The 17,846-nt window shown below is 43.7% G+C and overlaps 1 protein-coding gene across 1 annotated transcript; it reads left to right on the top strand.

Moving 5' to 3' along the window:
- Positions 1 to 14,097: 14,097 nt before the first annotated feature.
- Positions 14,098 to 15,879, top strand: LOC147457098 (pentatricopeptide repeat-containing protein At1g20230-like). The gene has a single exon (XM_086513271.1). It carries the CDS (start codon positions 14,098 to 14,100, stop codon positions 15,877 to 15,879), a length of 1,782 nt encoding a protein of 593 aa, XP_086369397.1.
- Positions 15,880 to 17,846: the final 1,967 nt, after the last annotated feature.

Here is a 17,846-nt window from a genome sequence, read left to right as displayed (position 1 = left end):
TAAGCTTGAACAAAGCCATGAATACCTGGCCACTAAAACTGTCGTCGTACGAGAGCATAAGTTTTTCTAATACTCGGGTGCCCTGCACTTGGACTATCATGACATTCATAAAGAATTTGGTGCCGAATGTCTGTTTTCGTCGATACACAAACTCTCCCCTTATGGAGTAGGTACCCATTGTCGATGGTGAAATGCTTCCATCGCTGTAGTTCATCACTCGATAGAGGAGAACTAGGTGTGGAGGTTAACGTTACACTACCATCATTGGAGTGAGAAGGATCCCTCATTTGTACATGGCTCCACACTTTGGAATATGTTTCATCATGCTCATATTTGCCTTTGAGAGAATCCAAAAATTCACTTCGAAGTTCCGTGAACAAGAGAGAATTGATCTTGGCATACGACTTAGAGCGTCAGTCACCACATTGTATTGACCTTTACGATACCGGAGCTTGGCGTTAAATCTGTGAAGAATCTCGGTCGACCTGGCTTTTCGACCCTTCAAATCCGTTTTTTGTGTAAACTATTTGATGCTTTCATGGTCAAACACAATCTCAAACTGAGCACCATACAAATACTGCCGCCATGTTTTTAAGGCAGACACTATTGCATAGAGTTCGCGCTCATAAGCAGAGTAGTTCTGCTGAGCTGCATCAAGCTTCTTGCTTTCAAATGCAATTGGCCATCCGTCTTGTAACAGGACTGCTCCAATAGCACGGTCTCACTGGCAGCCGTTTCCAAAACGAATGGTTTCAAAGGATCTACAATAGCTAGTATGGGAGATGTAGCTAATGCATCCTTGAGCGTATCAAAACTGTGCTGAGCGGGTCCCCACTGAAAAGCTTTGCCTTTGCCTTTCAGTTGATCCGTCATGGGAACAACAATATTAGCATAACGAACCTGCGGTAAAAACCTGCAAATCCTTAAAAAATCTATAACTCTTCCAGTTTTTTAGGAGAAGGCCATTGCCGGATTGCATCCACTTTGGATTGATCCATATATAGCCCATTAGCTGAAATAATATGCCCCAGATAATGAATTTCTTCTTTCAGAAAATCACACTTAGATTCCTTGGCATATAATTTATTTGTTCATAACAATTCGAACACTTGCCTCAGATGCTGTAAGTGTTCTTCTTCAGAAGCACTATAGACTAGAATTTCATCGAGAAAAACGATGACAAATTTGCCCAAGTACGGCTTCAAGACACTATCCATAAGTGTCATGAATGTTGCGGGCGCATTGGTTAACCCAAAGGGATCACCAAGAACTCGTAGTGTCCAAACCGTGTTTGGAATGCAGTTTTGGGTATATTAGCAAGTCGAATACGGACTTGGTGATAACCTGACCGCAAGTCTATTTTCGTAAAAATGCGAGCATGAGTGAGTTTGTCGAACAACTCATCCACTCGTGGTAGTGGGTACTTGTTCTTAACCGTAACCGCATTTAATCCACGGTAGTCGACGCACATGCACATACTGCCGTCTTTTTTCTTCAGTAATAGGATAGGAGAAACCCATGGTGAAGAATTGGGTTGTATAAACCCTCTGCTAAGGTAGTCAGCAAGCCGACGTTCCACCTCAGCTGCTTCATAGCAACTCATACGGTAGTGAGGTTTACTGACAGGTTTACTGCTTGCAACCACATCGATGCTATGTTGCACCGATTGTGTCGGCGGTAATCCTGGTGGCAAATCATTAGGAAAAACATCTTGAAATTTCTTTAATAATTTTTGTAACTCACTAGCAATGTTTGCTTGTTTGGAAGTAGCCATTGGTAGAACAGATGAGAGAGAAGCATGCGGCGTTGAGGAATGTTCAACAGATTCAATGTTAGAGAGAAAATGAGACAATGAGTAACACAAGAAAACTTGATCTATTTCATTATCAAAAATGGGCTGCATAAGATCAACTGTACATATCAATGGTGAAGAAGGTACATTATTCTCTCCTAACATCAACACATGTGCGCCATGGGATTCGAACATCAAGCTGTTGTTCTCATAGCTACACTTCAGTGATGGTCCTAGGCTATGCAACGATTCCCTACCAAGGACCACGTCTGCCCTCTCCATGTTCATAATCTGAAAATCCAAGGATGTGGAGTAACCTTGTACTTCCAACGGAACAGCTCGGACTTGAGTATCCAAGATTTCGATATCATGTCCATTCATCATTACTACCTTGTAGCGGTGGGTACTCGGAGTTTGAGGCAATTTGAGTTTTTTCACCAATCCATAATTGATAAAATTGTGAGTAGCACCGTCATCTACCAAGATGCGCACCTTGTGCCCTTGCAGAGATCCGTGCATATGTACTAACTCATGTGGTCCGAAGGTTTGTTGCCACATGGAAGCTGTGAGACAACATTCATGCACCACCTCGGTGTGTGTTACTTCCACTATAGAGAATCGTGAGGAAGACTCAAGAGGTAGCAGTTGCACCGTGTGCATTGCTTTCTCCTTGCCATGAGCAACAGATTTCCCCTTGGGACAATCCTTTTTGCCATGATCGCTTCCTAAACATTGAAAACATAATTTCTCTTTCTTAGCTTTATCAAAGTCCTCAGGAGAGAGAGGACCTCTGAACCCCTTGGGTTTTTTAGATGCTTCTCAATTGGCTACTATAAATTTCCTTTTATTGTGTCCATACTGTGTGCGTGTATTACCATGTGTATTAGAAGGCACGTGAGTATTATGTGCTTTCTTTTCATCTAGATCGTCGTGGATATGTGCTTTCACTATGGATTCCTCAAGTGTTTTAGGGTCTTGGGTCTTGACGTGCTTCTTAAGTTCTGGTGTCAGACCATGTATAAATCCTCGTACTTGCTGAAAGTTATCTAAGCCTTCCAACTTGAGGATAACATCCTGATAGTGAGATATGTATTCAAGTAATGATGGGTATTGGCGTATGGAACACGTGCCCCAAGCCGTCCAATTCTGCCTCATTTGTAGGAAAAAATTCTTTGCGAAACATAGCTTCAAAAGCTGCCCAACTCTATGGTATGATATTCTTCTCCTTGAGAGACATCCACCATTTGTAGGCCTTCCCTTCCAGAGTTAAGATTGTTTGCAGTGCTCTGGCTGCGTCTGGAGTACGCCGTAAGGCGTGAATTCCATCCCACTTGCTGAGAAAGATATTCACTGCATCCTTATTGCGATCGCGGTCTTCTCCCTTAAAAGTCGGTGGTTTGGTGTTTTTCAACAACTCATCCACCTCTTTTGCAGTGAGAGTGTGCAAAGTTTCAGCAGTTGGACCTTGTTCCGGATTAGAAGGGCCTTGCCCCTATGTAGCAACGTGCTCATGCATGTGCGTGTCAACAGGACCCTTGGACTGCTGTTTCATTAATTGGATCACTGACGTGGATAATTTACTAATGTTTTCATTTAAAGATTTAAAATTTCCTTCCATGACTGATATGCGTGTTTGAAGTGCACGAAATTCTTGAATGTTGAGTAATTCAAAGGCGTTGTCACCTGTCGTAGCGTCGCGGGCACTCTCCGTGAGAGCATCCGACTATGAGCCATCATGGACAGGATCAGGCGTATTTTGCTCGAAATCAAAATTCATATTGATATCTGAATCCATGGCGACACAGTGCAGTGCAAGGAATAGCAAGAAAAATACCTGATGTACGGCAATTAGTAAATACAGATAAAGAATCCCATTGATACTGGTAATTAGCCTTGCAAATTTCGTTCGTGCTCCAATTGCCGCTGAGGATGTAATCTTGCTCCGGCTCTCAAGAAAACAATTCAATAGTGTAGGTGTGTTTGCCTTGATCACCCGTACTACACTTGGTTGATGTATTGTGGATAACTTGCCGATGACTTGAATGAAGGTACGAAACAAGAATACGCAGGATACGCAATAGAAAATAGCACCTTGCCGTTATTTTTCATGGCCTTGCCCTTGTTTGGGTCTGTCGATTTGCCTAGCTTCACAAGAGGGGGGGGGGGGGGGGGGGGGGGTACCCCACTGTGGGTACCGTCCCTTAGTTGATGAAAAACAATTGTGGCCACTAACCCCAATTGGGTTGGGTGCCCACCGGGTGTGAAAAAAAACACTGCTCACAGGCTATGGCAGCTCGCAGACAGCGCGAGGGGGGAGCTTTGCTCACCCCGCCTTGTATGATGGTCGAGGGCGCCTCCTACAGGCGCGTGAAGTGGTCCTCACACCGGCACGATGCTGTCAAGCCCGAGAGGGCGCGATTTGCTGCATGTCGCTTGCGACCCCTTTCCTTCACAAGCGGTGTTGCCCACGCCGTCGGCTTGGTCGTCCTCCTCACAGGGGGTGAGCTCCACGGCCTCAGTGACCCCGACATGCAAAAAAAATACAAGGAGTTGTGTGGCTCTCCAACACCACGGCTGTGCCTTCCCAAAATTAGAAACTTTTCTCTTGATACCAATGTTAGACAAGGGGAACTAGAACCTAGGAGTCCACCTCCCAACCACCCACTATATAGCATGGCTCCTAGCCCTTTGCCCTAGTTGGACTCCCTTTCCACACTGCCTAGCCCGGCCTTGCCCTTGTCTAGTCCGGCCTTGCTGTTGTCCTGACACGATTGTTGTCCAAGTTGAGCAGACGATGGTCCAGGTCTAGGTCCAGAAGGGACTCCTTCTCCCCCCCCAATTAGCTGGTGATGCACAAGCCCTTCAACTACACTTTTCCATCCATGAAGGGCAGGCCCTAGATGGTGCAGTTCTGCTCATAGTCGGAGTTGCTGCCACTCTCATTGCACTAGAGGAGTATGCCCTTTCTACGTTGCATAGCAGGGTACACTGCATAGGGCTCATTGGACCAGCTGAATGGATACCTCTTTTATCTGTTTTTCGCTAGATTTCTATATGCCTGACTCCTCTTCAACATGAGATGCAGACTGTGAGCTTGTCGTAAGAAGCACCCTCAAGATTAGGAAAATGTCTGTAACATTTAATGGCCTAATAACTTATGTGTAGCGGAAATTAGCATGAACATAGTGGGCATTTCATTAGAATAGATTCCTAATGAGAATTACAAGAGTGCTTGGGTGGAGAGAGCAACAAAAAGCATAACACCTAGTTAGATAGCATCAACAATACTTTCAAAAGAGAGAGAAATTAAGCTATTGACAACAGTTGAGGACCGGATTTGCATGGAGCCGATCCCCCCTCCAAAAGACTTTGTATTATGGTTTCTCCCATCAAGAGAGACATTGTACAATACAATTCTTTGTGTTCCTTCAAGACTAGCTAAGTGCAATGAAGATGGAAGCTTCATGCACTAAGCAAAACACTTAATCAAACACAACTTGAATTATCCCCGTTCTCAGACCCAAGACCTCACACACCTTCGAAGATGGTGAGAGCTAGCAGGGTATGAGAGTAGATTGAGAGGAAGAAGGAGTATCTTACGAGAAAGATGTACATCTCCTCACATAATCGCTCATATTAGCATAGCTTAGCTTAGTAATTAGCTTGGTAGAGAAGATGAGCATGCATTGAAGCTTGGCTCTTGGTTGGATTTGCATCCACATGCCAAGAGAGTGTTGATGTAGGCTTCTATCTCACAAGCTTGGAGTAGGTGATGAGCTCTCCATTAAAGCTTGGGAGGAGATAGAGTATTCTTTCTTCACACATGGTCAAGTGTGAGTGTGTGTGTGTGTGTCAATACCAAGCAAAAATCAGCCCCCCCTCTCTCTTGGGCGAGCCCTTCCTGCTAAATTGGTCTAGCTTTTGCCTCATTGGACCTCCCCAAGTCAAGCCAATGGGTGTTAAGCAGCATAATTGATAGCCTTCTGACATGTGTCCCCCTTTCCCCTTTTGTGAGAGCTTTAGGTATTTAAATAATTAAACTAAACTCTCATTGGACCCCTGTGCCTCCTGGCCAATTGGAATCAGGCAAGCCATTGGGTTCCTGAATGCTCATTGGACCCCTTGGGAGACTGCCCAATAGTCTTCTAGGAGACTTAATTCTCATTGGTTTCTTTTATTAAATGTTTTTAAATTAATTAAACTAGATTTACTCTAGCTTAATTCTCATTGGTCCACTGCAAGGGTCTTCAAATAGGAATTGGGCACCCCTTGTGGGCATCTGGCCTAGGGAGCTGACATGTGTCCCTAATTCCCTTTGTGTAAAGGGAGCCTCTGTGTGTGTGTGTGTGGCTTTCTCTCTTATCCCCTACTAAATGGGCTCGCCCCCTCCTTTGTAGGCTTTGAAGAAGACTTTTGTACACACACTAAGCATCCAATTTTCCCTAGGGTTGACCTTTTGGACACAACCTTTGAATTTTGGAACCTTAGCATTTTGGAAGTCTTAATGGGCTGAACCTTAGGGTCTTTTTAGCCCATTGTTGCACATGGCTCTTTTGCAGATGGCCCCCCCTTTGGATCCCTATTTTCCCTCCTTTGGATCCCTACTGTGGCCGGTCTGCTAGCTTAACCAATATTCTTTTTCTCCCCTGGCCTTCCCCACATTAAATGATCAGTTTAATATGAGAAAATCATTTAGGAGAATTAGATATTGATTATTATGACATTACCTCTCTCTTGAAATCATAGTCGTCCTCGACTATGGTGTAGAGAAGATAAAGCATGTTCATGAGTCCTTTTCTGAGAGGGTAGAGGATCCCTATGTTACCCTACGACATCATTCCATAATGGATGACTAGTCCATTTGGCGCTTGAGAGCCTGAGGCTGCCGCAAGCATGTCTGCACATCAGTCCTATCAGTCTTCCATAGTAGAGTGACAAGCTCTACTTGGTGTTTGGGAGACGTCGTCTCCATAAACTTGATCTAAGCATGCATACTACTTCATTTTTGTGCACAAATAAAGAAAAAGAGAGTCTTATAAGACAAAAATTTTGTTCATTTTTAACATTTTGTACATTTGCTTACTCTTGGGAAGCATTGTAAGCATTGACAAGGTTTAGGTTATCCTTTAATTGTATGCCTTGCATCCATCTAGCATCTTCAAAAGGATAATTCTTAAATTTAATAAGATATCGTCGGATAGTCTTACCGCCTCTTAATACCTTGTCTTCATGTCGGAGAATGACTCGGGCTGCAGCACCTCCTCTTGGTCCTCGATCTCCGGTGGGTCTTCAATAGTTGGTTCTTGAGGTGGCTCTCCTTTGTAAGGCTTTAATAGGCTCACATGAAAAGCATTGTGTATGAGCCAATGATTGGGAAACTTAAGTTGATAGGCCATGTCATTGATTGGCCTAAGAATCTGGAAGGGACCATAGTACCTTTTTGCTAGTTTAGCATAGTACTTTTGGTGGCCCGTAGGATTCTTGCCCGTCGTGTGCCTTAATCGAGCCTTGGGAAACTTTAACAAGACCCAATCGTTTTCTTTAAAGGCTTGGGCTCTTCTGTGCTTGTCATCAGCAGCCTTTTGCCTTTGCTGTGAGATAGAGATAGCATCTTTAATCTTTTGAAAAGATTCTTGTGGGTCTCGGCTATACTCATCTGTAGCGAAGATCTTCCCATGTACCTTAAGTAGCAAGGGACTTTTTGATCTTCCCTCAATTACCTCGAAAGGTGCTTTTCCCGTGGAAGTATGTACAGTGTTATTGTAAGCATACTCCACTAAGGGTAAGTACTTCTCCCATTGGGATCTTTGATCTACTTCCCTTACATAGGCTTTTAGTAGATCGAGAATTGTTAGGTTAGCTATTTCACTTTGGCCATCCGTTTGTGGATGATAGGCCGAAGAGAAATTTAGCCTTGTCCCTAAATTCTCAAAGAGACCGTTCCAGAAATTACTGGTCATTCTAGGATCCTATCCGACACTATGGACATTGGCAAGCCATGGTATTTGAAAATTTGTGAAATGAAGAGGGTTGCCATTTGATGGGCTTTGATAGTCTTTTTGACAGGTATAAAATGAGCTTGTTTACTGAACCTGTCTACTATCGTCCATATTCCCGTATTCCCATGGATAGACTTAGGCAATCCAAAGATAAAATCCATGGATATGCTCTCCCATGGTGAATTAGGGATTGGCAAGGGTTGAAGCAATCCAGGTTGCTTCCCTCTATCAAATTTTGTCTTTTACATACCACACATTTGGAAACATACTCTTGTATGTTCACTTTCATGGTAGGCCAATAGAAATATGTTTCAATTCCCTTTAAGGTAGACTGAATATGTGGAAATTTACATGCAGCAGCCAGAAGGGTTTGTTGAGAAAGGCAAGGAAGATTGGGTATGCCAGTTGTTAAAGAGTCTTTATGGCTTAAAACAATCACCGAGGGCATGGTACCATAAATTCCACAAGTTTATGCTTTCTCAAGGCTACAAACGTAGTGAGTTCGATCACTGTCTATATACAAAGAAGGCTAAGGATGGTAGTTGGATGATCCTTATTTTGTATGTGGATGACATGTTGATTGCTGGCAAGCACTTGGAAGAAATTTTAGCTTTGAAGTCAAAGATGGAAAAATCATTTGACATGAAAGACATGGGTGAGGCAAGTCATATACTTGGTATGCGCATTGAGAGAGACATATCAAAGAAGTTGATTTGGTTATCTCAAACAGAGTATATTGACAAGGTTTTGCAACGTTTCAATATGGAGAAGGGAAAGGCACTGAGTGTTCCATTGCCACCATATGTGAAACTTAGCAAACAAGATTGTCCTGTGTCTGAGGAAGAGCAGGCTGAAATGGATAAGATTCCATATGCGTCTGCAGTGGGTAGTTTGATGTATGCAATCATTGCTACTCGCCCAGACATTGCATTTGCAGTGGGAGTAGTAAGTCGATACGTGTCAAACCCAGGCAAGAAACATTGGGAGGCAGTGAAAGGAATATTGAGATACCTGAAAGCTACAAAGAGTATGCGTATATGCTATGGGAGTCAAGAGCTAAGTGTAAAGGGTTTTACAGACTCAGATTATGCAGGTGACTTAGACAACCGAAGGTCTACGTCAGGGTATGTCTTTACATTGGCTGATGGAGCAGTATCATGGCGTTCTAGATTACAAGATTGTGTTACTCAGTCTACTAAAGAGGCTGAATATGTTGCAGCATCAGAGGCATGCAAAGAATCAATTTGTCTTAATCGACTAGTAACAGATTTGGGAATCAAAGAATAGATGCCTGTGTTATATTGTGATAGTCAAAGTGCTATACAATTGGCTCGCAATCCAGTTTATCACTCAAAGACAAAGCATGTGGATGTGAAGTATCATTTCATCAGGGAAATGCTCGAGGATAAGCAACTTCAGCTTGTCAAAGTTCACACCACAGAAAATCCTGCTGATCTACTTACAAAAGGACTTCCCTCAGAGAGCTTTGCGCATTTTCGCAAGCAGTTAGGTGTAGGTTAGTACATCACTTCTCTACACCTCTTGTATATTAGCTTGTATAGTAGCTTCTCTCACACTTAAAGTACCACATTGGACTTTAAGTGGGAGGTTGTTGGGGTATAAAGCCCAATGTGGTCGCCCAAGTAAGTGGGCGGGCCGCCAGGTATGCACACATATTCTTTTGTAAAAACCTAATAAGAACTCACTATGCTCTACACATTACAGTAGAGCGAGTTCACCATATCGTCGTGCTCTTCTTCTCGCACTCTCTCTCGCGTCTCACTTCCGCTCGTACTCCTTCAAGCATCACATTGGACCTCAAATGGTTTTGAGAGATCCGATAGTGTAAGCACAGGTTGAGAGATAAGCTTTTCAAAAGCATTGTTCTCCTTAGTAGACCATGTATACCTAACGCTTTTCTTTGTTAGGTCATGTAATGGTCCCGCAACTTGTGAGAACTTTTCTATGAAGCGTCTATAGTATGCGCACATACCTATAAAGCTTCTTAGTTCATGAAGATTCCTTGGTTTTGGCCATCCTTTTATTACCTCTACTTGGATGGATCCATTTGGATGCCATCTTGAGAGATAATGTGACCTAAATACTGAATCTCTTGCAAGAAAAATTCACTTTTCTTTCGATTAACATAAAGTTTATTCTCTCTTAAAACTTGAAATATTACCTGGAGTTTTTGCTTGTGTTCCTCCAATGAATTAGAGTAGATGATAATATCATCAAAGAACACTCCAGTGAAGGTTCGATGCGGCCTGAACAGCTTCTCCATCAAGCGATTGAATGTGGCTGGTGCATTGGTCAAGCCAAAAGGCATGACAATGTATTCGTAAAGACCAAATGTAGTGCGAAACACGGTCTTTACAATGTCTTGATCAACTATCCTTATTTGATGATAGCCACTCTTTAGGTCAACCCTACTGAAGTAGGTCGAGCCTTGTAGCTTATCAAATAGGTCTTCTACCCGTGGAACGGGAAACCTATTCTTGATAGTGATCCTATTTAGTGCTCTATAGTCGACCCACATACGATATGTGTTGTCTTTCTTTTGCACTAATAGCACAGGTGAGCAAAATGGAGATGAGCTAGGCCTAACCATGCCCTTCTCAACTAACTCATGCACTTGCCGCATAATCTCCTCTTGTTGAGCTTGAGAAACTCTATAAGGAGGTTTATTAGGCGGTGAACTTCCTGGAAGAAGTTCAATTGCATGGTCATCATTACCTCGTTTAGGAGGTAGCTCACAAGGGATGTCTTCAATAAAAACATCTTGAAACCCCTTGAGAAAATTGGATACGTTTAATTCCTTTTGGTTGCTTTTATTTTCGTTTGTTAAAGCATTAGGTTCATTTTGAGAATCTTTAACAAAAATCATGTACATGGAAATAGAGCTCTTTATTGACTTGCTGAAAGCTGGTGTATGTACAATGGGGATGGTGTTACCCATTTCCTTAGCATCTATATACATGTCTTTTTCCCTGAACTTAAAGGAGATTCTCCTTTCAGGAAATTTAACATCGGCAGCCAGGCGGTCAAACCATGGTGCCCCTAGGATTACATCCTCATACTTGAGAGGAGAGATAAAGAAGTCCTCTTTGTCCACATAGCCTTGGACATGAAGCCTCAATTTCCCAATTAAGGGAGTGACTGAAGCTTCTTGCCCCTTGAAGGCACTGTCTGCGGGTAGGACATCTCCCATCTCGTAGGATTGTATGCCTAGCTTGGTGGCTAACTCCATAGATATAAAATTGTGAGTAGAACCAGGGTCAAAGAGAATAAAAGCATCATGTTCTCTTACCTTTCCCCAAGCATGGCATAGAGGAGATCCTTTGTGGTGAGTTTGGTGAGTCTCCTCCTCTTGGATTTCAACCAAGGAAGCTCTAGGAGGATCTTGGCGGTTGTTCTTTTGGGGACAAGCGCGGTACGCATGCCCTTGTTTGCCGCACTTGAAGCTAGCTTGAGGACCTCCCTTCTTGAGCAAGAAAAGAGAAACCTTGAGCTCTGATACCAATGTAACATTTAATGGCCTAATAACTTATGTGTAGTGGAAATTAGCATGAACATAGTGGGCATTTCATTAGAATAGATTCCTAATGAGAATTACAAGAGTGCTTGGGTGGAGAGAGCAACAAAAAGCATAACACCTAGTTAGATAGCATCAACAATAATTTCAAAAGAGAGAGAAATTAAGCTATTGACAACAGTTGAGGACCGGATTTGCATGGAGCCGGTCCCCCCTCCAAAAGGCTTTGTATTATGGTTTCTCCCATCAAGAGAGACATTGTACAATACAATTCTTTGTGTTCCTTCAAGACTAGCTAAGTGCAATGAAGATGGAAGCTTCATGCACTAAGCAAAACACTTAATCAAACACAACTTGAATTATCCCCGTTCTCAGACCCAAGACCTCACACACCTTCGAAGATGGTGAGAGCTAGCAGGGTATGAGAGTAGATTGAGAGGAAGAAGGAGTATCTTACGAGAAAGATGTACATCTCCTCACATAATCGCTCATATTAGCATAGCTTAGCTTAGTAATTAGCTTGGTAGAGAAGATGAGCATGCATTGAAGCTTGGCTCTTGGTTGGATTTGCATCCACATGCCAAGAGAGTGTTGATGTAGGCTTCTATCTCACAAGCTTGGAGTAGGTGATGAGCTCTCCATTAAAGCTTGGGAGGAGATAGAGTATTCTTTCTTCACACATGGTCAAGTGTGAGTGTGTGTGTGTGTCAATACCAAGCAAAAATCAGCCCCCCCTCTCTCTTGGGCGAGCCCTTCCTGCTAAATTGGTCTGGCTTTTGCCTCATTGGACCTCCCCAAGTCAAGCCAATGGGTGTTAAGCAGCATAAGTGATAGCCTTCTGACATGTGTCCCCCTTTCCCCTTTTGTGAGAGCTTTAGGTAATTAAATAATTAAACTAAACTCTCATTGGACCCCTTTGCCTCCTGGCCAATTGGAATCAGGCAAGCCATTGGGCTCCTGAATGCTCATTGGACCCCTTGGGAGACTGCCCAATAGTCTTCTAGGAGACTTAATTCTCATTGGTTTCTTTTATTAAATGTTTTTAAATTAATTAAACTAGATTTACTCTAGCTTAATTCTCATTGGTCCACTTCAAGGGTCTTCCAATAGGAATTGGGCACCCCTTGTGGGCATCTGGCCTAGGGAGCTGACATGTGTCCCTAATTCCCTTTGTGTAAAGGGAGCCTGTGTGTGTGTGTGTGTGGCTTTCTCTCTCATCCCCTACTAAATGGGCTCGCCCCCTCCTTTGTAGGCTTTGAAGAAGACTTTTGTACACACACTAAGCATCCAATTTTCCCTAGGGTTGACCTTTTGGACACAACCTTTGAATTTTGGAACCTTAGCATGTTGGAAGTCTTAAGGGGCTGAACCTTAGGGTCTTTTTAGCCCATTGTTGCACATGGCTCTTTTGCAGATGGCCCCCCCTTTGGATCCCTATTTTCCCTCCTTTGGATCCCTACTGTGGCCGGTCTGCTAGCTTAACCAGTATTCTAGCTTTTTCTCCCCTGGCCTTCCCTACATTAAATGATCAGTTTAATATGAGAAAATCATTTAGGAGAATTAGATATTGATTATTATGACATGTCCCTTCAGCACTACATCCTCGCATTAACCTATGATCATATTATAGATGAACAACCCTTGCTCCTTTCTCAACGTAATTTCGGTTTGTGATCCTTTAGCAATATTGATCAACAGAGGTACATAGATCTTGCCCTTGAATACGGCTTTCAAACCAACGACATTCAAGCTCTTGAAAGAATCAAGTCTGCTCCAAGTCCAACCACCGCAGGTCAAGTCCATTTTCACCCCCACATCGGAATCCCACAAGGACCACACATAAAGAATACCATAGTTTGCCATTAGAACCAGGCCACACATTCGAGGGAGGCCTTGCAAGGGTGGAAGTTTCCTCCAGTGGCTAGCATGAATCCTACCTTTCCGAAGAGTGTGAAATGTGGCCTTGATCGGCTTGAGCTTGTCGACATCTTCTGTATGCTCTCTAGTGAGGAAGAGCTAGTAATATCGTGAGAGCCTATTCAAAGACAGGCCTGTGAAAACTGAGGGCAGCTATTGGCTTTTAAAACCACCGTACGATGAGAAGAACTTGTTGACGGCTGGGATGCAGGCAACGTGGAGAAACCTCTTGCTTCATTTTTTTTCTCTAAAACTCACAATTGTGAGTGAATTATATTAATCAACCCAAAAAATTACAATGTCTTGTCATGCTCGTGTTGAGCCATGACATCATCCAGGGACCATAATTATATCGGCAGTGATCCCAATCAACTCGCTCCTTATCCTTGATACAAAAGGTCCATTATCATGTTCTTTTGAGATCTTTTAATTATCGATAGCCAAGATTTTCCCCCATCCTAGGCATACCCTCTGCTGACATCAAGGCACAAGTAGTCCTAGACCAATCCTCCGAGTGTTGCTTGCACCCGAGCGTCCAAATTAGCACTTTGCTTTCTTGTATATTTCTGCGAAGCTTGCCACCTCAAGACCTCCTTCAAACACACGGTGGTTCCTTGTCTGCCATACATTATGCAAGAAGAAGTACCTGACGATTTTAGTATCAGTCTTGTAAAAACCAATTTTCCATGTTCTTTGGACCCATTTACATATTTTTCCTTCGAGGCCTTTGATAGTTGGGCAATCCATGAAGAGGGACCCACCTTCACTAGCCAACCGGCAACCTCCTGCTTCATTTAAAGAAAAGGCCTTAGGCTACCCAAGTAAACACTCCCCAAAGTTGGTGCCATGGTGGTATGCTGGAGGCCATCTTACTTGCAGAGAGTAACCAGCGTCGGGGTCTAATCTTAACCAAGGAGCAAGCTTATACTCTTTTGCAGACCTGCGCAAAACAAGAGCAACGACACCGCCCTTACATTAGGCGAGTACACTCTCTCATCACCTTCGCTGGTCTAGATTTTGTGGAAGTGCTCTGTAATCATCTCATTCGCCTCTTTGCCTCCTCTGCCAACCTCTTTGAAGCCGCCCTCTTGTTCAACACAGTTTTACTTCCGAGTGCCCACACATGGAGTTCCGTTCTGTCTGCCCATGTAGCCCTTGGCCAGCCTCAGGCTGCGCTTAGCATTTATTTTGAAGCCGTCCTTGCTGGCTTTGCAAGGAACAAGTGTATTGGCCTTGCGGCCTTGAAAGCTTGTGCGTCTTCAATTAGTTTCCTCTTCAATGGGATGCTCATTCATCATGTTATGGTAAATGATGGTGCTCTATCTCAAGATGCTGCTGTCCAGAACACTCTTATACATCTTTATGCCACCTGTGGTGGGGATGATCTATCAGACGCCTTGTATCTCTTTGCTGCATTGCAGTATAAGAATGTCACGTCATGGAATGCGGTGTTGTCGGGGTATGCTAAGGCAGGTAACATGCAACTTGCCACGTCCTGGCTTGAAAAGATGCCATTAAGTGGGGTGCATCCGAATGTGGTGTCATGGGGTGCAGTAATTTCAGGGCATGCACAAATCAACCAGGGCCTCGATGCCCTTGCGTGTTTTCAAAGGATGGAACATCAGGGGATAGTTCCAGACAAGGTGATATATTTGAGTGCCTTGAAGGCATGTGGTTGTGCCGGAACTATCCTGCTAGGCAGGTTTCTTCATGACCAAATCGTCAAATCAAACCAACAGTTTGATGTTGAACTTGGAACTGCTATAGTTGACATGTATGTCAAGTGCGGCAGCTTGGATGAATCAATAAACACCTTTCTCAAGTTGCCAGTTAGAGAGGTTGGACCCTGGAATGCATTAATAACAGGATATGCACAATGCGGCAACCTTGAGCTCGCATTGCAGGATATAGAGACCATGAAGCAAGGGGGCGTGAAGCCAGATGTGGTAACACTGACTACATTGATTGGAGCATGCGTGCAGCATGGAGATGCATTTCTTGCCCTAGATTTGTTTAAGAAATTTCAAGCAGGTATACATCCAAATGCGCACACTTTTTCAAGCGTGCTGACAGCTTGTGCCAGTATGGGAGCCTTGGAAGATGGTCGGGGTATCCATGATCAGCTCTTAAGAAGTGGCCTACAGAATTCTGTGGTGGATAATGCATTAGTCAACATGTATGCAAAGTGTGACAGCTTGGAGGAGTCACACAAGCTTCTCACAAAACAACGCTATCGCAATGTTGTCTCATGGGGTGCGTTGATTGCTGGATATTCTGATTGTGGCGATCTTAAACCTGCCCTCAACAGTTTCAATAATATGCTGAAGGATGGCATCGAGCCAAATGGAGCCATTTTTGCCAGTTTACTGAGCGCGTGTAGTCATAGTGGTTTAGTGGACGAAGGCTTCAGGTGCTTTTTGATGATGAGCACTTGCCACACGATTACACCCAGTGCTAAGCACCTCCTTTGTGTGGTGGATCTACTTGCGCGTTCTGGGCTTCTGAGAGAGGCAGAGAGTTTGTTATCAAAGTTACCACTTGATACAACTTGCTGGAGATCAATGCTAAATGCTGGAAAAACTTTTGGAAACATGGAGCTCGGGATTCGGTGCTTCAATGCAAGTGTTTGGCATTAGGCTTTCTTTAGCAGCTAGTGACAGACTTTTGATAATGGCCGCATCATTAGATAGCCTCCGATGGTCATGCTAGCAAGGATTGCGTCATCCCAAAGAATTGTACATTGTAGACCCAAAATACCACTTAGTAAGAGCATGCAATTATGGGACATGATAGAATAGCTCATGCGATGTGCATGGTGATATCCTCTGTGGAGAGAGTACAACCTTTTTCTCTTCTTTGAGAACTACGCTGGGAAATATAGCATGATACACAATTCTGAGAATAATATGGATAGGATGTGAACCAAAGTTTCTAGAGATGTTGCGGTGTACATATTGTACAACTTCTCTTCCTTGAGGCGTTCTAGGCTGTGATTTCCTTTTTCCCCCAAGTGAAAGGGACTCCTTTGCTAGTAAGAGCATGTAGCAGAGCTGCAATTCCAGCAAATGACTTAATAAATTGTCGATAATAGGAGCATAAACCCACGAAACTGTGCACATCATGCTCATGCCAAACAGTTGGCCAATCATGGATGGCTGCCATCTTTGCTGGATCCATTCGTACACCTTTTGAAGAGATTATATGACCAAGAAAATGAATGAACTCACTTTTCCTAGCATAAATTACTTGCAATGGTCCTTCAAAGAAAACAGAGGAGCCAAGTGTGTTCTCTATGCTTAGTCTCTAATATAGACAAAACATTGATATCATGAAAAAAGTTCTCACGAACTTCTTGTGTGGTTCGAATATATGATTCCCCATTCGATTGAGGGTAGCCGTTGTGAGCGGGATGAAAACACACACAGCGCCTCTATAACGACCCGACACATACTCTTGGGAACATACACACACACTATGGCGCACCACTCGGCTTACACAACACACCTGGCCGAGACAGGGAACACACCTCTGGAGTGAGAGGAGAGAGACTATCCACTTGCCCACTCCACACAGACACACACACACACACACCCAAAAAACTCAGCTCAAAAGAGTAGAATTTCTGATGTTTAGATACAATTGAGCTTGGGCCAACACCAATGGGGCAAACAGCTCACACAATATGGGTAAAAAATACCAGATACAATCACAAACTAGAGCAGAAACTTCGCTCATAGGAGAAACTTACACAGAAAAACAGCAAGAAAAGAGTGAGGAATTTGGCAAAATGGATAGCGTCATCGCGTCCGGAACGGCCCAAAACCCCAGTCTACAATGTCAAAGTGCTCAAATCCGACCTTGGATGAGCAGTTTACGACCAAAACAGGCTCCAAAATGAGCAAAAACACACCTGCGGCTGTTCCTCCTCTCTTCTCCACGTTTTTTCTGGTCTTCTCTCTCTCTTTTCAGTTCCCACACTTAGCTTTATTACTTGGGCACCCTTGGCCTTTTAGATGACCTCAAACGGACCCCGAACAGGCCAAAAACTGATCTCGCAGTGCATAGTTGTCACCTTTTTGCATCATTCGCACACCTGGCACTCAGTTTTTTTCCAATAATGCATTTCGCCACCACGTGAAGTGGCCCCAAAAAGTGGTCCTCATGATGAAAGTTCTGCATAATTCTCACAAGCAAACACCCACGTTGTGTCCGTCCTCATCTGCGTGCAAATATTGACCTCGTTCGCCCTCCTGACGTCACTAGATGCCATCTGACGCACCTGCTGACCTCATGTCGTCGGCCCGCGGATAGCTTCCTCGAGAAGATTTAGGCGCTATAAACTCGTCATTATTGTAGAAAAAACATATTGGTACTGGTGATAGTGAAAATCGCTGCACTATGTACACCCTGTCCTACCTGTACACATGTGGGCCCCACGTAACCACCTGGCTAAGGAAAATGGGCAATCCTTTATTTGATGCACCATGCATGTGTATGTACATATGCGCAATCCCTTGCTCCAAAAAACTCCTGACATAATTTGCCCATCCCCTAGCCTGCTAGATCATTCATGATCAGCAGCAGCAAAGAGAGATATGAGACT

The sequence above is a fragment of the Adiantum capillus-veneris genome, chromosome 5 (genome assembly GCF_014529385.1).
Source record: "Adiantum capillus-veneris isolate H3 chromosome 5, ASM1452938v2, whole genome shotgun sequence".
Lineage (NCBI taxonomy): Eukaryota > Viridiplantae > Streptophyta > Polypodiopsida > Polypodiales > Pteridaceae > Adiantum > Adiantum capillus-veneris.
This window is presented reverse-complemented; position numbering and strand designations above follow the sequence as displayed.